The following is a 16,098-nucleotide window of genomic DNA, read 5'->3' on the forward strand; positions in this document are numbered from 1 at the left end:
ACTGTCTCACGATTTTGGCTAATCTCTCTCTTCATCTATAAAACCAGTCCTTTTATTTTCACTTGAATTACGCCAGACAAACTCAGCCTATACAACCAAAACCATCCGCTCTACGTGTCTCATGGTTAGTTTAAAAACACACATACACTTCATAACTCCAATACGTTTATGTTTATTTTTTTTTTAAAGGAAGAATGTATTTCGTACGTCCACAATGTACACACTTGTAAAAACAAGTGGGAGAAAAAAGTGTACAAAAGGGAAAACTCCACATATACAGCAACATTTCTGAATAAGAAGCATTTCTTTCCCTTTTTCGATACCAAACAAAATAATGCCTTACCAATAATTAAATGAGTATTTTTTTATTGACTCTTGTTGTGTTAGGTACAATAGATAATTGTGGAAAGTTTCAACTTGATTCGAGATTGGGTGTGGGAGAAATAATGTCTACAATAACTAAACTAGACAGACAGAGTTGATATAAGCCTTGTAAACATAAGGGACCTAGCCAACTGCTTAGAACTTGGGTTTTTTGTTTCACATAATTATTGGTGGTTTCACATTTTCAAACTCAGCCCCACCCCGCCCCGACCACTATACGTTGCTTATTGCACTACACTTCAAGTTAAAGTTGATTAATTCAACAGTAAAATGAAAAAAAAATACCGGTCAATAATTGCTGAGAAAATATTGCCGCAATGATAGTGGGCACGAGTCATTTTTCTATTCCAAAGACAAGAATACGCTGCAACGTAGGCAAGGAAACGATTCCAATTGTACGTAGTAGAAACACAATCATCATAAATGGCAATGTCTTCGATTCTAAAGATTGCAGGTCTATGCAAACCCAGTTACGACCTGCAAATCTTTCCATATCTGATGTAGACAAAGCCGTTGTCCGACGGTGGTCTGTTTAACTTTACGTCTTCTGCGCCAGTCATCAAAAAAGGTTTTTCCTTTGGGTCTCAGATTTATGCCCCCTGCTTTTGTGAGAGCTCTCCGATTGTTTCTTACAGTGGCATTCTGCTGCCGGTTAAACTTTCCTTTATGCCAGTGAGGGCAAAATGGCGCCTGATTTGATCTTTATTGCGCTTACGTGGTGCACCGCCGTACTCCTTTAAGCTCGCCAAAGAAGATCGCCTTTGGCATGCAGTCGTTCCCCATGCGGGATAAGTGTCCGACCCAGCGCTACTGTCGAAAGGTAATTAATGCTTCTATACTGTCTCCACCAGCCTCCAGCAGAACATAGTTCTTTGTAATATAGTCTTGCCAACGTTTGCCAATTATGAGGCGAAGGCATATTTGATGGAAGCGTTCGATGGGCCTTACATGCCTTCGATAGAGCACCCAGGTCTCAGAGCCATACAAAAGTGTGGTGAGAACCACTGCTTTAGAAATATTGATTTTTTTGTTGTTTGGTGAGTTCTATTTCTATTTCTATTTCTCTTGAGACTGGTGCATCGTTTTCATCTAGTCTAGATCTACACAAGGTATCTAGTTTAAACACAATACATGCAGTGGCGTAGCATCCATGGCGCGAAGGGGTTCAATGAACCCGGGCCCACAAGCAATAGGGGCCCACAGCTGTGGCGTAGCAACCATGGCGCGAAGGAGCTCATTACGCTTGGGCCCATGCCTCAAGGTCAGTTGGAGCCCCCATTAGAACTTAGGAAGAACATTTGTTTGTTCATTTGAAACAATTTTAAGTAGTTTAACTCTGTTAAGAAGTTGTAAATACATTGACTTTTAAGACACTATTACTTATATGCAGTACTAACTGAATCAAAAGTTATGACATAATTACTTTTTTTTTAAAGAAAAAGATACGATCTTTACATTAGAATGTCTTTACATTTAGTTTACTCATTTTTGTCACCTACTAAATTTGTCTTATTGGCTAGAGAGGAGCCCATCAAGATGTTCTTGAACCCGGAGTACTAGTGTGATATTTAATTTAACAGTCTCTGGCCTTCACCTAAATTAAAATTTAACCTAACACAAATAGTCCAATATTTAAACTACATGCTTACATATTGCTTCCTAATGTGTCTTAAAACGAATAAATATCAATTAATAATATCGTTTTATCCCGTGATTTTATGAATGTGCGCTTATAATACTGTCTCTAATTCAGTCACAAGAAGCACTGGCACTTGATTTCCAACATCAATTCGGTCCAACACCAAGCCGTGTTTATGCCATCTTCCATTTAGCTCGAGCCTGTCACACAAGTCCTGGGTTGGATCCCCATAAAAATAAAATATAGATGTTAAATGTTTTCTTGGAGGTTCAGCGAGTGTCTATTTAAATTATTCCGATAGCGGATTCCAGCGGTGGTTGATTTTGAAACCAATACGATGCCACTGCCCATACATTCTCATCGTATGACCTCAAAACCATCCATTCCAAGTTTGTTTCTTTGTTTTCTTGCGGTGGTTGATTTTGAAACCAATACGATGCCACTGCCCATACATTCTCATCGTATGACCTCAAAACCATCCATTCCAAGTTTGTTTCTTGGTTTTCTTGCGGTAGTTGATTTTGAAACCAATACGATGCCACTGCCCATACATTCTCATCGTATGACTTCAAAACCATCCATTCAAAGTTTGTTTCTTTGTTTTTTCTTTTCTTGCGGTGGTTGATTTGGAAACCAATACGATCTTTACATTGGAATGTCTTTGCATTTAGATTACTCATTTTTGTCACTCACTAAATTTGTCTTATTGGCTGGAGGGGGGCCCACCAAGATGTTCTTGAACCCGGGCCCACGAATACCTTGCTACGCCACTGAATACATGAAAAAAAATAGTTTCTTGAAGTTCATTAATGTAAAGTAGTAAAAGAACTTTCATTTTAAAAATTCCACTAAAACTAGATAACTGAATTCACAATTACACAATAAAAAAACTCTTATTTTACATCACTTAATCTCTAAACATTCCCGCACTTCCGTTATCTGCAGAAGCTACGCCAGTAGAAGCGCATCTTCTTGGCTGCTTTATTTTAGTCTTTGGAAATTCCCGTTTTGTACTCGCTGTGCAAATTGAGTGACGTAATCTTGTCTACTAAATATAAGTTAGATGCTATGAACAGTTGTAAACATCTGAACAGTCAACTTTTTATAAACACTCTAAATCCTTTTAAGCTTCTGAAAAAATTTTAAGTAGCAAGTGTATTTGTATATGTATTTGTGTGTGTGTGTGTTTAACGTCAATATTTGAAGCCTAAAGGCGAATGTTTTATAGTCTCTAATTAAACAAATCAATACGTAAAATATGATTAATCTTGCTCAAGTTAATCATGAATAATTTATGGTTTTAAATTTGTTTTTTTTTTCCAGTCTTCATATCATTGCCAAAAAAAAACAACATGTTAATACCAGAATAGTGTGCTGTTTTTATTTTAGATCTTAATAGCACAAAAGTGAAGAGCTCTTGCGTCCCAAAAGTTCAAGAAATGATAAAATATCTCGTTTTTATAACGGTAAATAATTCGCCTTTTTGTAGAAAAACAAAATGTGTGTTAACTGTAGTGACACTTAATTTAGTGAAACAAACTGTCATGTGAATGCAATTTTTGTTCAATTAGCATCAACTCAGAGATCGAGCTCACCATCATAGAGGTCTGGACAGGAAGTGAGCGTCAGTTTTAACCCATCGAACAGAAATCTATTTTTTATTTAGACATTCCGTGATGTGCCCATTGTTTTTTTAAATTATAAACTGGAGTCTCTAGAATCTTTTTAAAGCGTAAACTTTCATTTCAATAGTTGATTTGTTTTCTTCTTTAAACGTGTGTTTGCGTGTGTGTGTCACGGTTGACCAGGGGACGTGACCTTTCGAAATTATTTGGTCACTTTTGTGTGTAGGTGTAAAGGGAAAAAAAGTTATTTAATATTAGACCGTACAGACTAGATGACTTGAAGTAAATCAAAGAAACCTAGAAACTTTGAGAACTAGATCGAAGGTCAAGGTTGAACTTTAAGAAACTGGAAGAATTTACTAACAGTCACGTAAGCAATCCAGAAAAATCTTTGTGCTGTACTATATAAGAAACGTAGCGCTAGCTCTAGGGGTCGTTCATCATTACTCTCAGTCAGTTCTTCAGTTAGTGGGCTTGTTATTGGACTGATTATTATTGATCGCTAGTGTCTTCCCCGTGTGTTTTATTTCAACTATATATAATCCTATGCCAGTCAAGGGTACAAGTGATTTCTATTTTAGTGTTCATCTCTCATTGAATTAACTTTTTTTTTTTTAAATTGAGTTTCAAGGCATTAAGCTCAAGAGAAATATATTCATTTCTTGTTTCTTCAGTGTGTCCATGTGGTGAGTTGGAATGAAGTTATAGGCACTGCTGAATCCAAGTATATCCTATGATTGTGGCGACAATACACATCACAAAAATACATTCATGACAATAGACATACTACCTTTATTTTGTCCATTGATAAGATAATAAAATGGAGTTTTAGCTTTAAAGTATATATTTAGGACATTCGAAATACGATTTCTCCTTTTCGATGACTACAATGAAAACATTGCGGAAGCTTCCCTTTAGGTCTTAAGTAGCCTACATGTGCAGCGGTGTTTGAAAGATAGGCCTACCTCCTGCATTCGCTTCTGGAAAGCATTTTTAGTGCCAGGATGCACGCTACCCTGCCTCAACGTGGCGTCCGGGTGGAGACGGTCGTGAGAAGGGACGGATAGGCCAAAGGGTAGCACAACAAGGCTCCCGCGGGAGTGCCTAAGAGCAGGGCCGGTCTTAGGCCACTGCAACCTATGCGGCCGCAGTGGGCCCCCCACTTTCATAGGCCCCGCGCGATGCGAATTCTAGGAGTAAATTATTAAATTAAACCATTTTAACTGGAATTCTTCTGAAATTATAAAATTTAAGAAAAGGTCATGAAAATCTTAAAACAGACAAAATTGACATTTCGGGGTATCAATCAATATGGAAAACGACAATCCTACCTGCGATTAAAAAAAACGGAATTGTCAGCTTTTATTTAATAAAAATGTAATAAAAAGTCGAATTTTAACCAAAACCAGAAATTCAAATAGTTTATTTACTTTAGTAGTCACTGGCATACAAACATTGATCTAAATCTATCTCGACCTCTTAGAAAAAAACAAAAGCGATATTTTGCTAGTCGATAGTAAATCTAAAAGGCAGATCTGAATGTTTATCAGCTTTTTGTTGGAAAACTACTATCTACTGTAGATGGCTCGCTCAGTTAATTTGACAGTGATTTTGTACTTAATAAAGTATGAATAAAATGCAAAGACTAATTTATTTTCTAATACAAACTTTTAATTTTCACTAATTATTCTCATCACAACCCAAATAAGGCCCCGCGCAATCCATTTCGCATAGAGCCCCGCAACCTGTAGGACCGGCCCTGCCTAAGAGGGTGGGAGTGCCTAAGAGGGTGCGAGCACAACCTCATTGCACTGTCCCACAGCGATCTGTCAACGTCCAGGCGCCGTCCTTCAAGGGACCGTTACATAAATGTCGTGTCCCGCACGGTTAGCCTGGTAGATTAAAGGAACATATCGGGGGTCCCAGTGGTGCGGCCTTCGGCCGCGTCTCTAGTCCGCGAGTCCGGAGTGCCCGTGTCCACTGGAAGTGAACGCAAAAGCAACACTAAGTTTAACCCCGAGTCTCACCCCCCCCCCCTCCGTCAGACAGGGTGGCGCTTTTGTTGGCTTTTGCTGGCCTTAGAGTTCCAAGTGCGACGCACAACTCTACTAGCCAATTTACGATGGTACTAGGTTGGGGTATACTGCCTAGCGAGTCTTTCAATGGGTTTCTCTTTCAAGATCCTCTTTTTATGTTTGGTTTAAAGATTGTCATTTGCACCCGTATCATTGCAACCTCTGTTTTTTCTAAGGTATCTTTTTTTTTATTTCTTCTAATGTAGCTTTTACTGTTTCTTCTAATGTAGCTTTTACTGTTTCTTCTAATGTAGCTTTTACTGTTTCTTCTAATGTAGCTTTTACTGTTTCTTCTAATGTAGCTTTTACTGTTTCTTCTAATGTAGCTTTTACTGTTTCTTCTAATGTAGCTTTTACTGTTTCTTCTAATGTAGCTTTTACTGTTTCTTCTAATGTAGCTTTTAATGCAGCTTGTATATTGTATTTTTTCCAATTCCTAATGTATGTATTAAGGCTCGTAATGTCACTTAATGTATTCCAGAAAGGTTTATTTTAACGTCAGTATCTTGCTGTGTTCCTCTACTCCCAGCCAATGAGAACACATCATTATGTTCCATGTTACAGTTTGGATCATGCGTTTTATTAAAGGGTGAATAATCGGAGTTTTAGAAATAAACACATTACAAGTTTAATACGTTAACATAACTATTTTCTGGTTAAATGGAGAGATGGCGAGGTACAGATTCGCCACAGTTCCCATGAACATGTAAACATTATCTTTTATTTAACCAACGGAGAGCTCCAGTAATTTGGCCGACAAAATATATTTGTAGTTAGAACAGGTAGCGAGAGATTACCTGGCAATACCGCAGCCATGAAAAAGAAGAACGACTAATTTAATGGATGTGGTCTTGGTGTGAAAGCATGTACAAAGTAATTGATAACTTTGTTAACTCCTGCAGCAGATTAGATTAACATGTACTGGCAATGTTGATTTTAAAATAAAAATCTAATTATTTTTGTTTTGTGAACACAGTAGCCTCCCGTAGTGTCAAGAAAAAAAAACTTGTCAATCTCCATTCATATGTACTGTAACTACTAGCGACGCACAAGAATGTGTGTACCAAACAATTTGTGAAAGGCATTTTTGAAAGAGTGAAACAGAAATTGAATTGATTATGTATTTAAATAGTTAGAGAAAATGTATGGCCATTTTGTATGTTCCCATCTTGTGTTGTATGTTTCCTGACACTTCAATTTCGATGTTAGCTCAGAGGGGAACAAATAAACTAAGAAATTGAAACGTCATAAATCACGGCTGGCCAGAGAAGATTACGTTTAGGTTACGTCTGTACTTCTCCATTGTTGTAATAGTAAAATAGAGTAGTCGCCCTTGTGGTTGGCTCTTGTGTGCAATGGAGGCTAGAAAGACGTTACGTGCTGAGTGTTACTTTAGCCTTCTGTGTTAAATAGATCTTTTTAACTGTCTGTGTATTTAAGTGTGTATGTCTAAGTTATACAAATAAGAAGTCACGTTTGTTCTGGGAATGTGATAAGGTTTTACTTTTATTGTTGTAGGTTTTGAATGCTCGCTTGTGGGTGTAAGAGTTTGTAACGTTTGTTAGTATTGGTCTGATTACTTGTTTACCATGAATAAGATAAGCAGTCAGTTGTTTTTTTTTGTTACTATTAATAATTGGCATTAATCTAGGTGAAATTTGATTCCCATTTCTGTAATTCATCAAATCCTTTTTCTAAAATTTCAGTATATTGTGTTCTTTTTATCTCTCTGTATATTATACTATATATACTATACTATTGTACTATCATCTGCATATAGTCAAATTTTAATTCCTAAACGAATCCGATTATGTAAGTCATTTATGTAAATCAGAAACAGTAGTGGGCCTAAGACTGCTCCTCAAACTACACCTGAGTTTAAAGTTGATTTGAGCTATCACAACAGCTATCTGAATCCATTGGTTTAATGAGCCTTCGATGAAGTCCAGTAGGGAATCAGCGCTTGTTGCGCCATTATCCCGTTGATTGTTAGAAAGGCTTTTATCCAACAACCAGGCCAGGGTTGCCAACATATTTGAATGTAGATAACAACTTTCATTACCACTATTTTCAAAGCTTAGTTTGTGACGTAAGGTAGTCTATCACTAGGTGAGAATTTCTCTACCTATCAACCTACTTAACATACATTCATAGTCTTACCTGCAGTTTTCTTTTGAAATAGCCGCCTTACTCCGCTGCCCCATTTTCTAAGCCCCCCACCTCTGTTTTCACCTGATGATATGGTGCCACGCGCCCCTCGTAATGTTGTCAACACCTCTGGGGAAAAAAAAAGTTTCAAATGAAAGTTACTGAATACATTCTTGAAACTTGCGTCAATGTAGACAAAGTAAAACCAGAGGAAGTAAAAGTAGAGTAACCTTTTCAGATTTGTGATCTATAGGGCAGATGATGTCAAAGTCATTCCCGAGTGGGAATCTTTTTTTTTTCCACAATGAGTGATGCAATGATAAATCTAGAAAATATTGTTAGTTCAGGAGTTAGAGCCTTTGAGAGTTAATAGACGAAGGGTTTGGGTTTAGGAGCTAGTAGAGTTAGAGAAATTTTAAACTTAAACATTTTGATCTATCTAGCGTTTATACAAAATTAAAACAAAAATTAAAGGATGCACTCCGGACTGTCGAGTAGATGGTCCCGGATTCGAATCATTCATTCGCTTTCATCCCGCAAGAGGTTTGGGCAAAGAAGTAGTGGTCATCTTCAGAAAGGAGCATCTCAAACTTACAAAGTAACACTTGTATCAACATCTGTTTGTAACACTTGTATCAACATCTGTTTGTAACACTTGTATCAACATCTGCTTGTAACACATGTATCAACGTCTACTTGTAACACTTGTATCAACATCTACTTTTAACAGGTATCTATGAGATTACTACATCCTAAATGTGTGTATTCTCAAATATCTATGAGAGTACTAAATCCTAAATGTGTGTAAGCTCAGGTATCTATGAGAGTAATAGATCCTAAATGTTTGTATGCTCAGGTATCTATGAGAGTACTACATCCTAAATGTGTGTATGCTCAGGTATCTATGAGAGTAATAGATCCTAAATGTGTGTATCCTCAGTATCTGTAAGAGTACTACATCCTAAATGTGTGTATCCCAGGGTTTCTGTGAGAGAACTACTTTCTAAATGTGTGTATTCTCATGTATCTGTAAGAGTACCAAATCCTAAATGTGTGTATGCTCAGGTATCTGTGAGAGTACTACATCCTAAATGTGTGTATGCTCAGGTATCTGTGAGAGTACTACATCCTAAATGTGTGTATGCTCAGGTATCTGTGAGAGTACTACATCCTAAATGTGTGTATGCTCAGGTATCTGTGAGAGTACTACATTCTAAATGTGTGTATCCCCAGGTATCTGTAAGAGTACTACATCCTAAATGTGTGTATCCCAGGTATCTGTAAGAGTACCAAATCCTAAATGTGTGTATTCCCAGGTATCTGTGAGAGTACTACGTCCTAAATGTGTGTATTCCCAGGTATCTGTGAGAGTATTTCATCCTAAATGTGTGTATCCCCAGGTATCTGTGAGAGTACTACATCCTTAATGTGTGTATCCCCAGGTATCTGTGAGAGTACTACATCCTTAATGTATCCCCAGGTATCTGTGAGAGTACTACATCCTTAATGTATCCCCAGGTATCTGTGAGAGTACTACATCCTTAATGTATCCCCAGGTATCTGTGAGAGTACTACATCCTTAATGTATCCCCAGGTATCTGTGAGAGTACTACATCCTTAATGTATCCCCAGGTATCTGTGAGAGTACTACATCCTTAATGTATCCCCAGGTATCTGTGAGAGTACTACATCCTAAATGTGTGTATGCTCAGGTATCTATGAGAGTACTACATTCTAAATGTGTGTATCCTCAGTATCTGTAAGAGTACTACATCCTAAATGTGTGTATCCCAGGGTTTCTGTGAGAGAACTACTTTCTAAATGTGTGTATCTCCAGGTATCTGTAAGAGTACCAAATCCGAAATGTGTGTATCCCCAGGTATCTGTAAGAGTACTACGTCCTAAATGTGTGTATCCCCAGGTATCTGTGAGAGTACTACATCCTAAATGTATCCCCAGGTATCTGTGAGAGTACTTCATCCTAAATGTGTGTATTCCCAGGTATCTGTGAGAGTACTACATCCTTAATGTGTGTATCCCCAGGTATCTGTAAGAGTACTACGTCCTAAATGTGTGTATTCCCAGGTATCTGTAAGAGTACTACGTCCTAAATGTGTGTATCCCCAGGTATCTGTAAGAGTACTACGTCCTAAATGTGTGTATCCCCAGGTATCTGTGAGAGTACTACATCCTAAATGTATCCCCAGGTATCTGTGAGAGTACTTCATCCTAAATGTGTGTATTCCCAGGTATCTGTGAGAGTACTACATCCTTAATGTGTGTATCCCCAGGTATCTGTGAGAGTACTACATCCTAAATGTATCCCCAGGTATCTATGAGAGTACTACATCCTTAATGTGTGTATCCCCAGGTATCCGTGAGAGTACTACATCCTAAATGTATCCCCAGGTATCTGTGAGAGTACTACATCCTAAATGTATCCCCAGGTATCTATGAGAGTACTACATCCTTAATGTGTGTATCCCCAGGTATCTGTGAGAGTACTACATCCTAAATGTATCCCCAGGTATCTGTGAGAGTACTACATCCTAAATGTATCCCCGGTATCTATGAGAGTACTACATCCTTAATGTGTGTATCCCCAGGTATCTGTGAGAGTACTACATCCTAAATGTATCCCCAGGTATCTATGAGAGTACTACATCCTTAATGTGTGTATCCCCAGGTATCTGTGAGAGTACTACATCCTAAATGTATCCCCAGGTATCTGTGAGAGTACTACATCCTAAATGTATCCCCAGGTATCTATGAGAGTACTACATCCTTAATGTGTGTATCCCCAGGTATCTGTGAGAGTACTACATCCTTAATGTATCCCCAGGTATCTGTGAGAGTACTACATCCTTAATGTGTGTATCCCCAGGTATCTATGAGAGTACTACATCCTAAATGTATCCCCAGGTATCTGTGAGAGTACTACATCCTAAATGTGTGTATTCCCAGGTATCCATGAGAGTACTACATCCTTAATGTGTGTATCCCCAGGTATCTGTGAGAGTACTACATCCTAAATGTATCCCCAGGTATCTGTGAGAGTACTACATCCTTAATGTGTGTATCCCCAGGTATCTGTGAGAGTACTACATCCTAAATGTATCCCCAGGTATCTATGAGAGTACTACATCCTTAATGTGTGTATCCCCAGGTATCTATGAGAGTACTACATCCTAAATGTATCCCCAGGTATCTGTGAGAGTACTACATCCTAAATGTATCCCCAGGTATCTGTGAGAGTACTACATCCTAACTGTATCCCCAGGTATCTGTGAGAGTACTACATCCTAAATGTATCCCCAGGTATCTGTGAGAGTACTACATCCTAAATGTATCCCCAGGTATCTATGAGAGTACTACATCCTAAATGTATCCCCAGGTATCTATGAGAGTACTACATCCTTAATGTGTGTATCCCCAGGTATCTGTGAGAGTACTACATCCTAAATGTATCCCCAGGTATCTGTGAGAGTACTACATCCTAAATGTGTGTATTCCTAGGTATCTATGAGAGTACTACATCCTTAATGTGTGTATCCCCAGGTATCTATGAGAGTACTACATCCTAAATGTATCCCCAGGTATCTGTGAGAGTACTACATCCTAAATGTATCCCCAGGTATCTGTGAGAGTACTATATCCTAAATGTGTGTATCCCCAGGTATCTGTGAGAGTACTTCATCCTAAATGTATCCCCAGGTATCTGTGAGAGTACTATATCCTAAATGTGTGTATCCCCAGGTATCTGTGAGAGTACTACATCCTACGGAAGTGACCATGAGTATCGCTTGGTGCGGGACCTGACCAAAAGTTACAATAAACAGGTGAAACCAAGTCTCCATAGCAACCAGGCCTTGAATATATCGTACGGTGTAGCCTTGGCACAAATCATAGACCTGGTGAGTTGTTGTATTACTTTGTTGTGAAGATTTGTGGTAACTTGTTGGTTTTAGTCATAACCTACAATTTTAACACATCTGTTTTATGTTAGTATACGCCCCGAGTAATGATGAAAGGGATTTTGGGAAATGAAAACAATCTACAACATAAACAGACATAATTGACTTAATTAAAATTAATTAATTTAATTAACAATTTTTAATTAAAATAAAGTTGAAGAAAACAAAAATTCATCTCTTGACCTAAACTCATTTGTTCACATATACTTCTGGTACATTGTCAATAAAAGCGTCATTTCCGCTTGTGATGTTGACGTTGTAGATGTTGATGATTGTGGTGTCAGATCTTTATCTCTTCTATATCTAATCAATCCCCAAGTCATAAACTCATAAACCGTCTCTAGGGACGCTAGCTGTACGAGACTTGACTTAGAGGAAATGAAAACAACCATGCGCAAAGATGGAGTCCATAGATATACTCTCGTTTTGTCTGGTGGTTAGTGCACTACCTTTCAGTTTGTTTAGTCATAGTCTATAAGTTCTTTTCATTATGGGTTAATAAGTTAGAGTTTAAGTTTTAAGAATAGTCTTTCAGTTAGTAAAGTTATTGTTTGTAGGTTAGTTAAGTTATAGTTTGTAGATTACTTAAGAATTTAATTTGAGGGTTAGTTTAGTTACAGTCTGTAGCAAATTTGTAGTTTGTAGAAGAATGTGGTATAGGTATAGATTATTTTTTTTTATATGTGGATTAGTTATGTTGTGTGGGTTAGTTTTGTTATAGTCGTTGGATTACTTTATTTACATTCTATAGATTTGGTATATGTGTATACTGCTTGTGGCAAAATATGTAGGTCACAGCTGGGGCTGCGTAGCCACGGAAAATACTGCATTCATCATTAATCTTCGGACTCGAAGACAAGCCTTATTATTAGTGTTATTACACTGTTCTGTGTATACTGTTATGTGTATACTGTTATGTGTATACTGTTATTTGCATAGTGTATAATGTTATGTGTATAGTGTATACTGCTATGTGTATAGTGTATACTGTTATGTGTATAGTGTATACTCATATGTATACTGTTAAGTGGAGAACATAAGATGTAACTAATCTTTTCACAAAGCTTGTATCAACTCACTCTGTCTGTTTGTCTGTCTGGTCAAATGTTTGTACATGTTCTTTCTCCCACATCCATACTCGGATAAGTTGAAATTTTTGCACAATTATGTATTGTACCTGACAAAAACAAGAATCAATTAAAAAAAAAACATTAGTTAATTAACTATTGGTATTTAATTATTTTGTTTGGTATCGAACAAGGCAAAGAAATTGTGCTTGACAGATGTGATGTCATAAGCTGAATTAGTCCTCTTTTTGTTGAGAGGCCTCGCTTTAAAGTTCGAAACTAACAATAGATAATTATAAAACCTTCTATTTTCAAAAGCCTTTAATTGAAACAGTGGTTAGTATATCTCTTTCTGGAGGCTGGAGCACGCGAGTTGAATTTCAAGGCGTTCCTTTTTTTTAAATGCCTTTAAATAGCGATCACATTCAAAAATATACTCTCTTAACAAAAACAATTGATACAAATATTTCTAATCACACATATTTATTTTTGTTAGCCAGATCTATGACACATTAAATGAAATGACTGCTTGATACAATTACACTTAATATAACTTTGTTTTTTGTGGGGGGTTTTTTAAAAGTATTTTTAAAAATATTTTTCTTGTTTTAAGCCATGTTGAGACTACATCAACTTTAACTTGTCTTCAACTTTATTTGTCTAAACTGTATAAGTTAACACCAAGGCCTAAGACTATAACATTCTCAAAGAAGATCTTCTCTTTTATTTATGTTGGCAGTCTCTTCATTACCACGATCCTGACTTCAGCTAGCAACAAAAAAAATCAGCGTCAATGAAATGTAGTCTTGTTTGCCACCGTCCTCGAGCCTTTCCCTGCAGCAATGTTCAGTCCCCGACAAAGTCTTTCTACAGAACCTGCTCTCTCTCTTTCAGTCAGGAGCCGTAACTCCTTGCCATCAAACGCATAGCAAAGTTTTCCTAACTGTGATGGAAATATTTACTTAATCGATGGCATGCATTGGTTCAACACAGTCACGTGGCCTGGGGAGTCGCCCACCCAAACTTTTATCACTTATAGAATGTTCATGTTCATGTTCTCCTTCTTATATTTTTTTTTTTGTTTCTTTGAACTTCGTGTTTTTAAAGCACTCTGTTCTTGGAAGTCTTGTGTTCTTAATTTAAACTTGGTTTTTTTTTTCTCTACTTGAGAGTGCCAGGGAGTCAACTTGCTGCCCGATCAGACAAATAGACATCCATGATCCAATGAACGATTACATGTCATCTAGTCAATCACACTAGTCGCAGTATTTGCTTGAGATACATTGTAGCGCTCGTTTGGCTTACGTCTGAACATTTGAAGGGACATAATAATTACGTACAACTTTAGAACATTTAAATACACTATTAGACTAACACTATTAGACTAACTATAAGATTTGATCAACTGAAATCAAGTGTGTGACTATTTAAAATAATAAAATGTCAAGTAGTGGAGTATATATTTATTATTATTATTATTATTAAACTAATATTCATTCTCTGGCACTGCGAGGGTCGCGCTTCGTTAGAGATAAACAGATTCTTTGTAGTCCCTTTATTATTATTATTATCTTTATTAGTGGTAGTAGTAGTAGTAGTATTGCTTTTCTAAGATTGCGTGTTCCAAACATACATTGATGCACTCTGGTCCAAACTCTCTAAACACGTTTCCAGGGAGAGGGGTTCCGTGCTTGCGCTCAACAAACAGAACACTTCTCGAGTCAAATGGCGAATTAAACATTTTTAGCCTACATCGAGATTTGAACTCGATACTTCTCGAGTAGCCAAGCGTTTTAAGCCAGTCAGTGACATATCCAACCATAATACTAGACCTTAAAATATTTTCTCTCTTGTTTATCAATGGATGAAATTGAGATTTCTTGAATATACAGCCTACAGAAAGTAAAGTTCCTCTTTCAGACCTTATGATCTATAGGGCAGATAATGTAAAGTTCATCTGTTGTTGTTTTTTTTTTGCGGCCTACTGTTAACGAGGGTGTCATGTGGCCAATACAACAACCAATCACCTTTACTTTTCCCCAACTAATGTCAGGTACCCATTAGAGCTGGATGATCTCAGAGGCGCAAAAGGTCCCGAAATTAAAAATCCCCGTCCTAACCAGGATTCAAACCCAGAACCCCCGGTTCAGAAGCCAAGCGCTTTACCGCTCAGCCACCGCACCTCCGCCTACAGGCCCTACAGAAATACTTGTCTGCTGAGGTAAAAGGAAATTAAATCATTGTGTACATGTTTTGTGTTCTGTACTGAATCATTGAGGGAAAATAGTTCTTTAAATTTGTGTTTGAATTTGCTTTAACAAATAATCATGTTTCAGTTTCTTTAAAAGAAGTTCTCAGTGGCGTCATTAAGGGATGCGGGCCTCACCGAGTTACACCCACGAGTATATGATACACAAATTTGTTTCGCAAACGCAGACGACTTTTTTAAGGGACTTCCACTAGATGCCCATACATGCTTATGCTCATTTACTATGTAGATATATATTAGACTTGGGTTAGGACTTAAGTTATCCCGCGCCGTTCGATACGTAGGACGACATGCTCTTTCTAATTGCATATGCAGGCTTACTGCACTTAAACCTATCAACAACAAAGTCAAGTACAGGCTTATTGCACTTACACTTAAGGATGCCTGCCTGGGTGGCTGGAAATTTAGGCACTGGAATTTTATTCTGGGTGCCTAAATATCCGGTGCCTAAATTATCGGTGCTTAAATTTCCGGTGCCTAAATTTCCTAGATTCGGCTGCCTGGTCATGCGGTATGCGCGGTGGACTGTCGTACTACCCGGGTTCAAACCCTGCCCACTGCCGTCGTCCTCCGGAAGGTTTGGACTCTGAAGGAACAACCGAAACATGGAAAACATTTGACAAACAAACAACAAAGTCAAGTACATATCTATGCTTTTTATGCAATATAAACTAATAGTTCGTCAATGTAAATATTTTATTGTAATAATTTATAGTTTATTCCTAAAGTACACGTACAATGGACAGACTGTTTATGTAAAAAAAAAAAAATTCTATGAAGACAAAAACAAAATTCCTTTAAAATGACACTTAAAATCGTCTTACCCATCCATTAAATTATTTGTAAGAAATAGATTCGATTATTTAACGATACGTCCGAGCGATCACTTTCATGAATAAGTAATGTCTGTCTGTCTG

General features: G+C 37.5%; 1 protein-coding gene across 3 annotated transcripts in view; it reads left to right on the top strand.

The window, feature by feature from the left end:
- LOC106057771 (neuronal acetylcholine receptor subunit alpha-10-like) overlaps window positions 1-16,098 on the top strand; it is a 199,171-nt gene that overhangs the window by 118,360 nt on the left and 64,713 nt on the right. For all 3 annotated transcript variants that reach the window (XM_056037292.1, XM_056037304.1, XM_056037300.1), the window contains exon 3: window positions 11,628-11,785. In XM_056037292.1, the coding sequence (XP_055893267.1) occupies window positions 11,628-11,785 (158 nt within the window). The remainder of the gene's footprint in view (window positions 1-11,627; window positions 11,786-16,098) is intronic.

The sequence above is a fragment of the Biomphalaria glabrata genome, chromosome 1 (genome assembly GCF_947242115.1).
Source record: "Biomphalaria glabrata chromosome 1, xgBioGlab47.1, whole genome shotgun sequence".
NCBI classification, from domain to species: domain Eukaryota; kingdom Metazoa; phylum Mollusca; class Gastropoda; family Planorbidae; genus Biomphalaria; species Biomphalaria glabrata.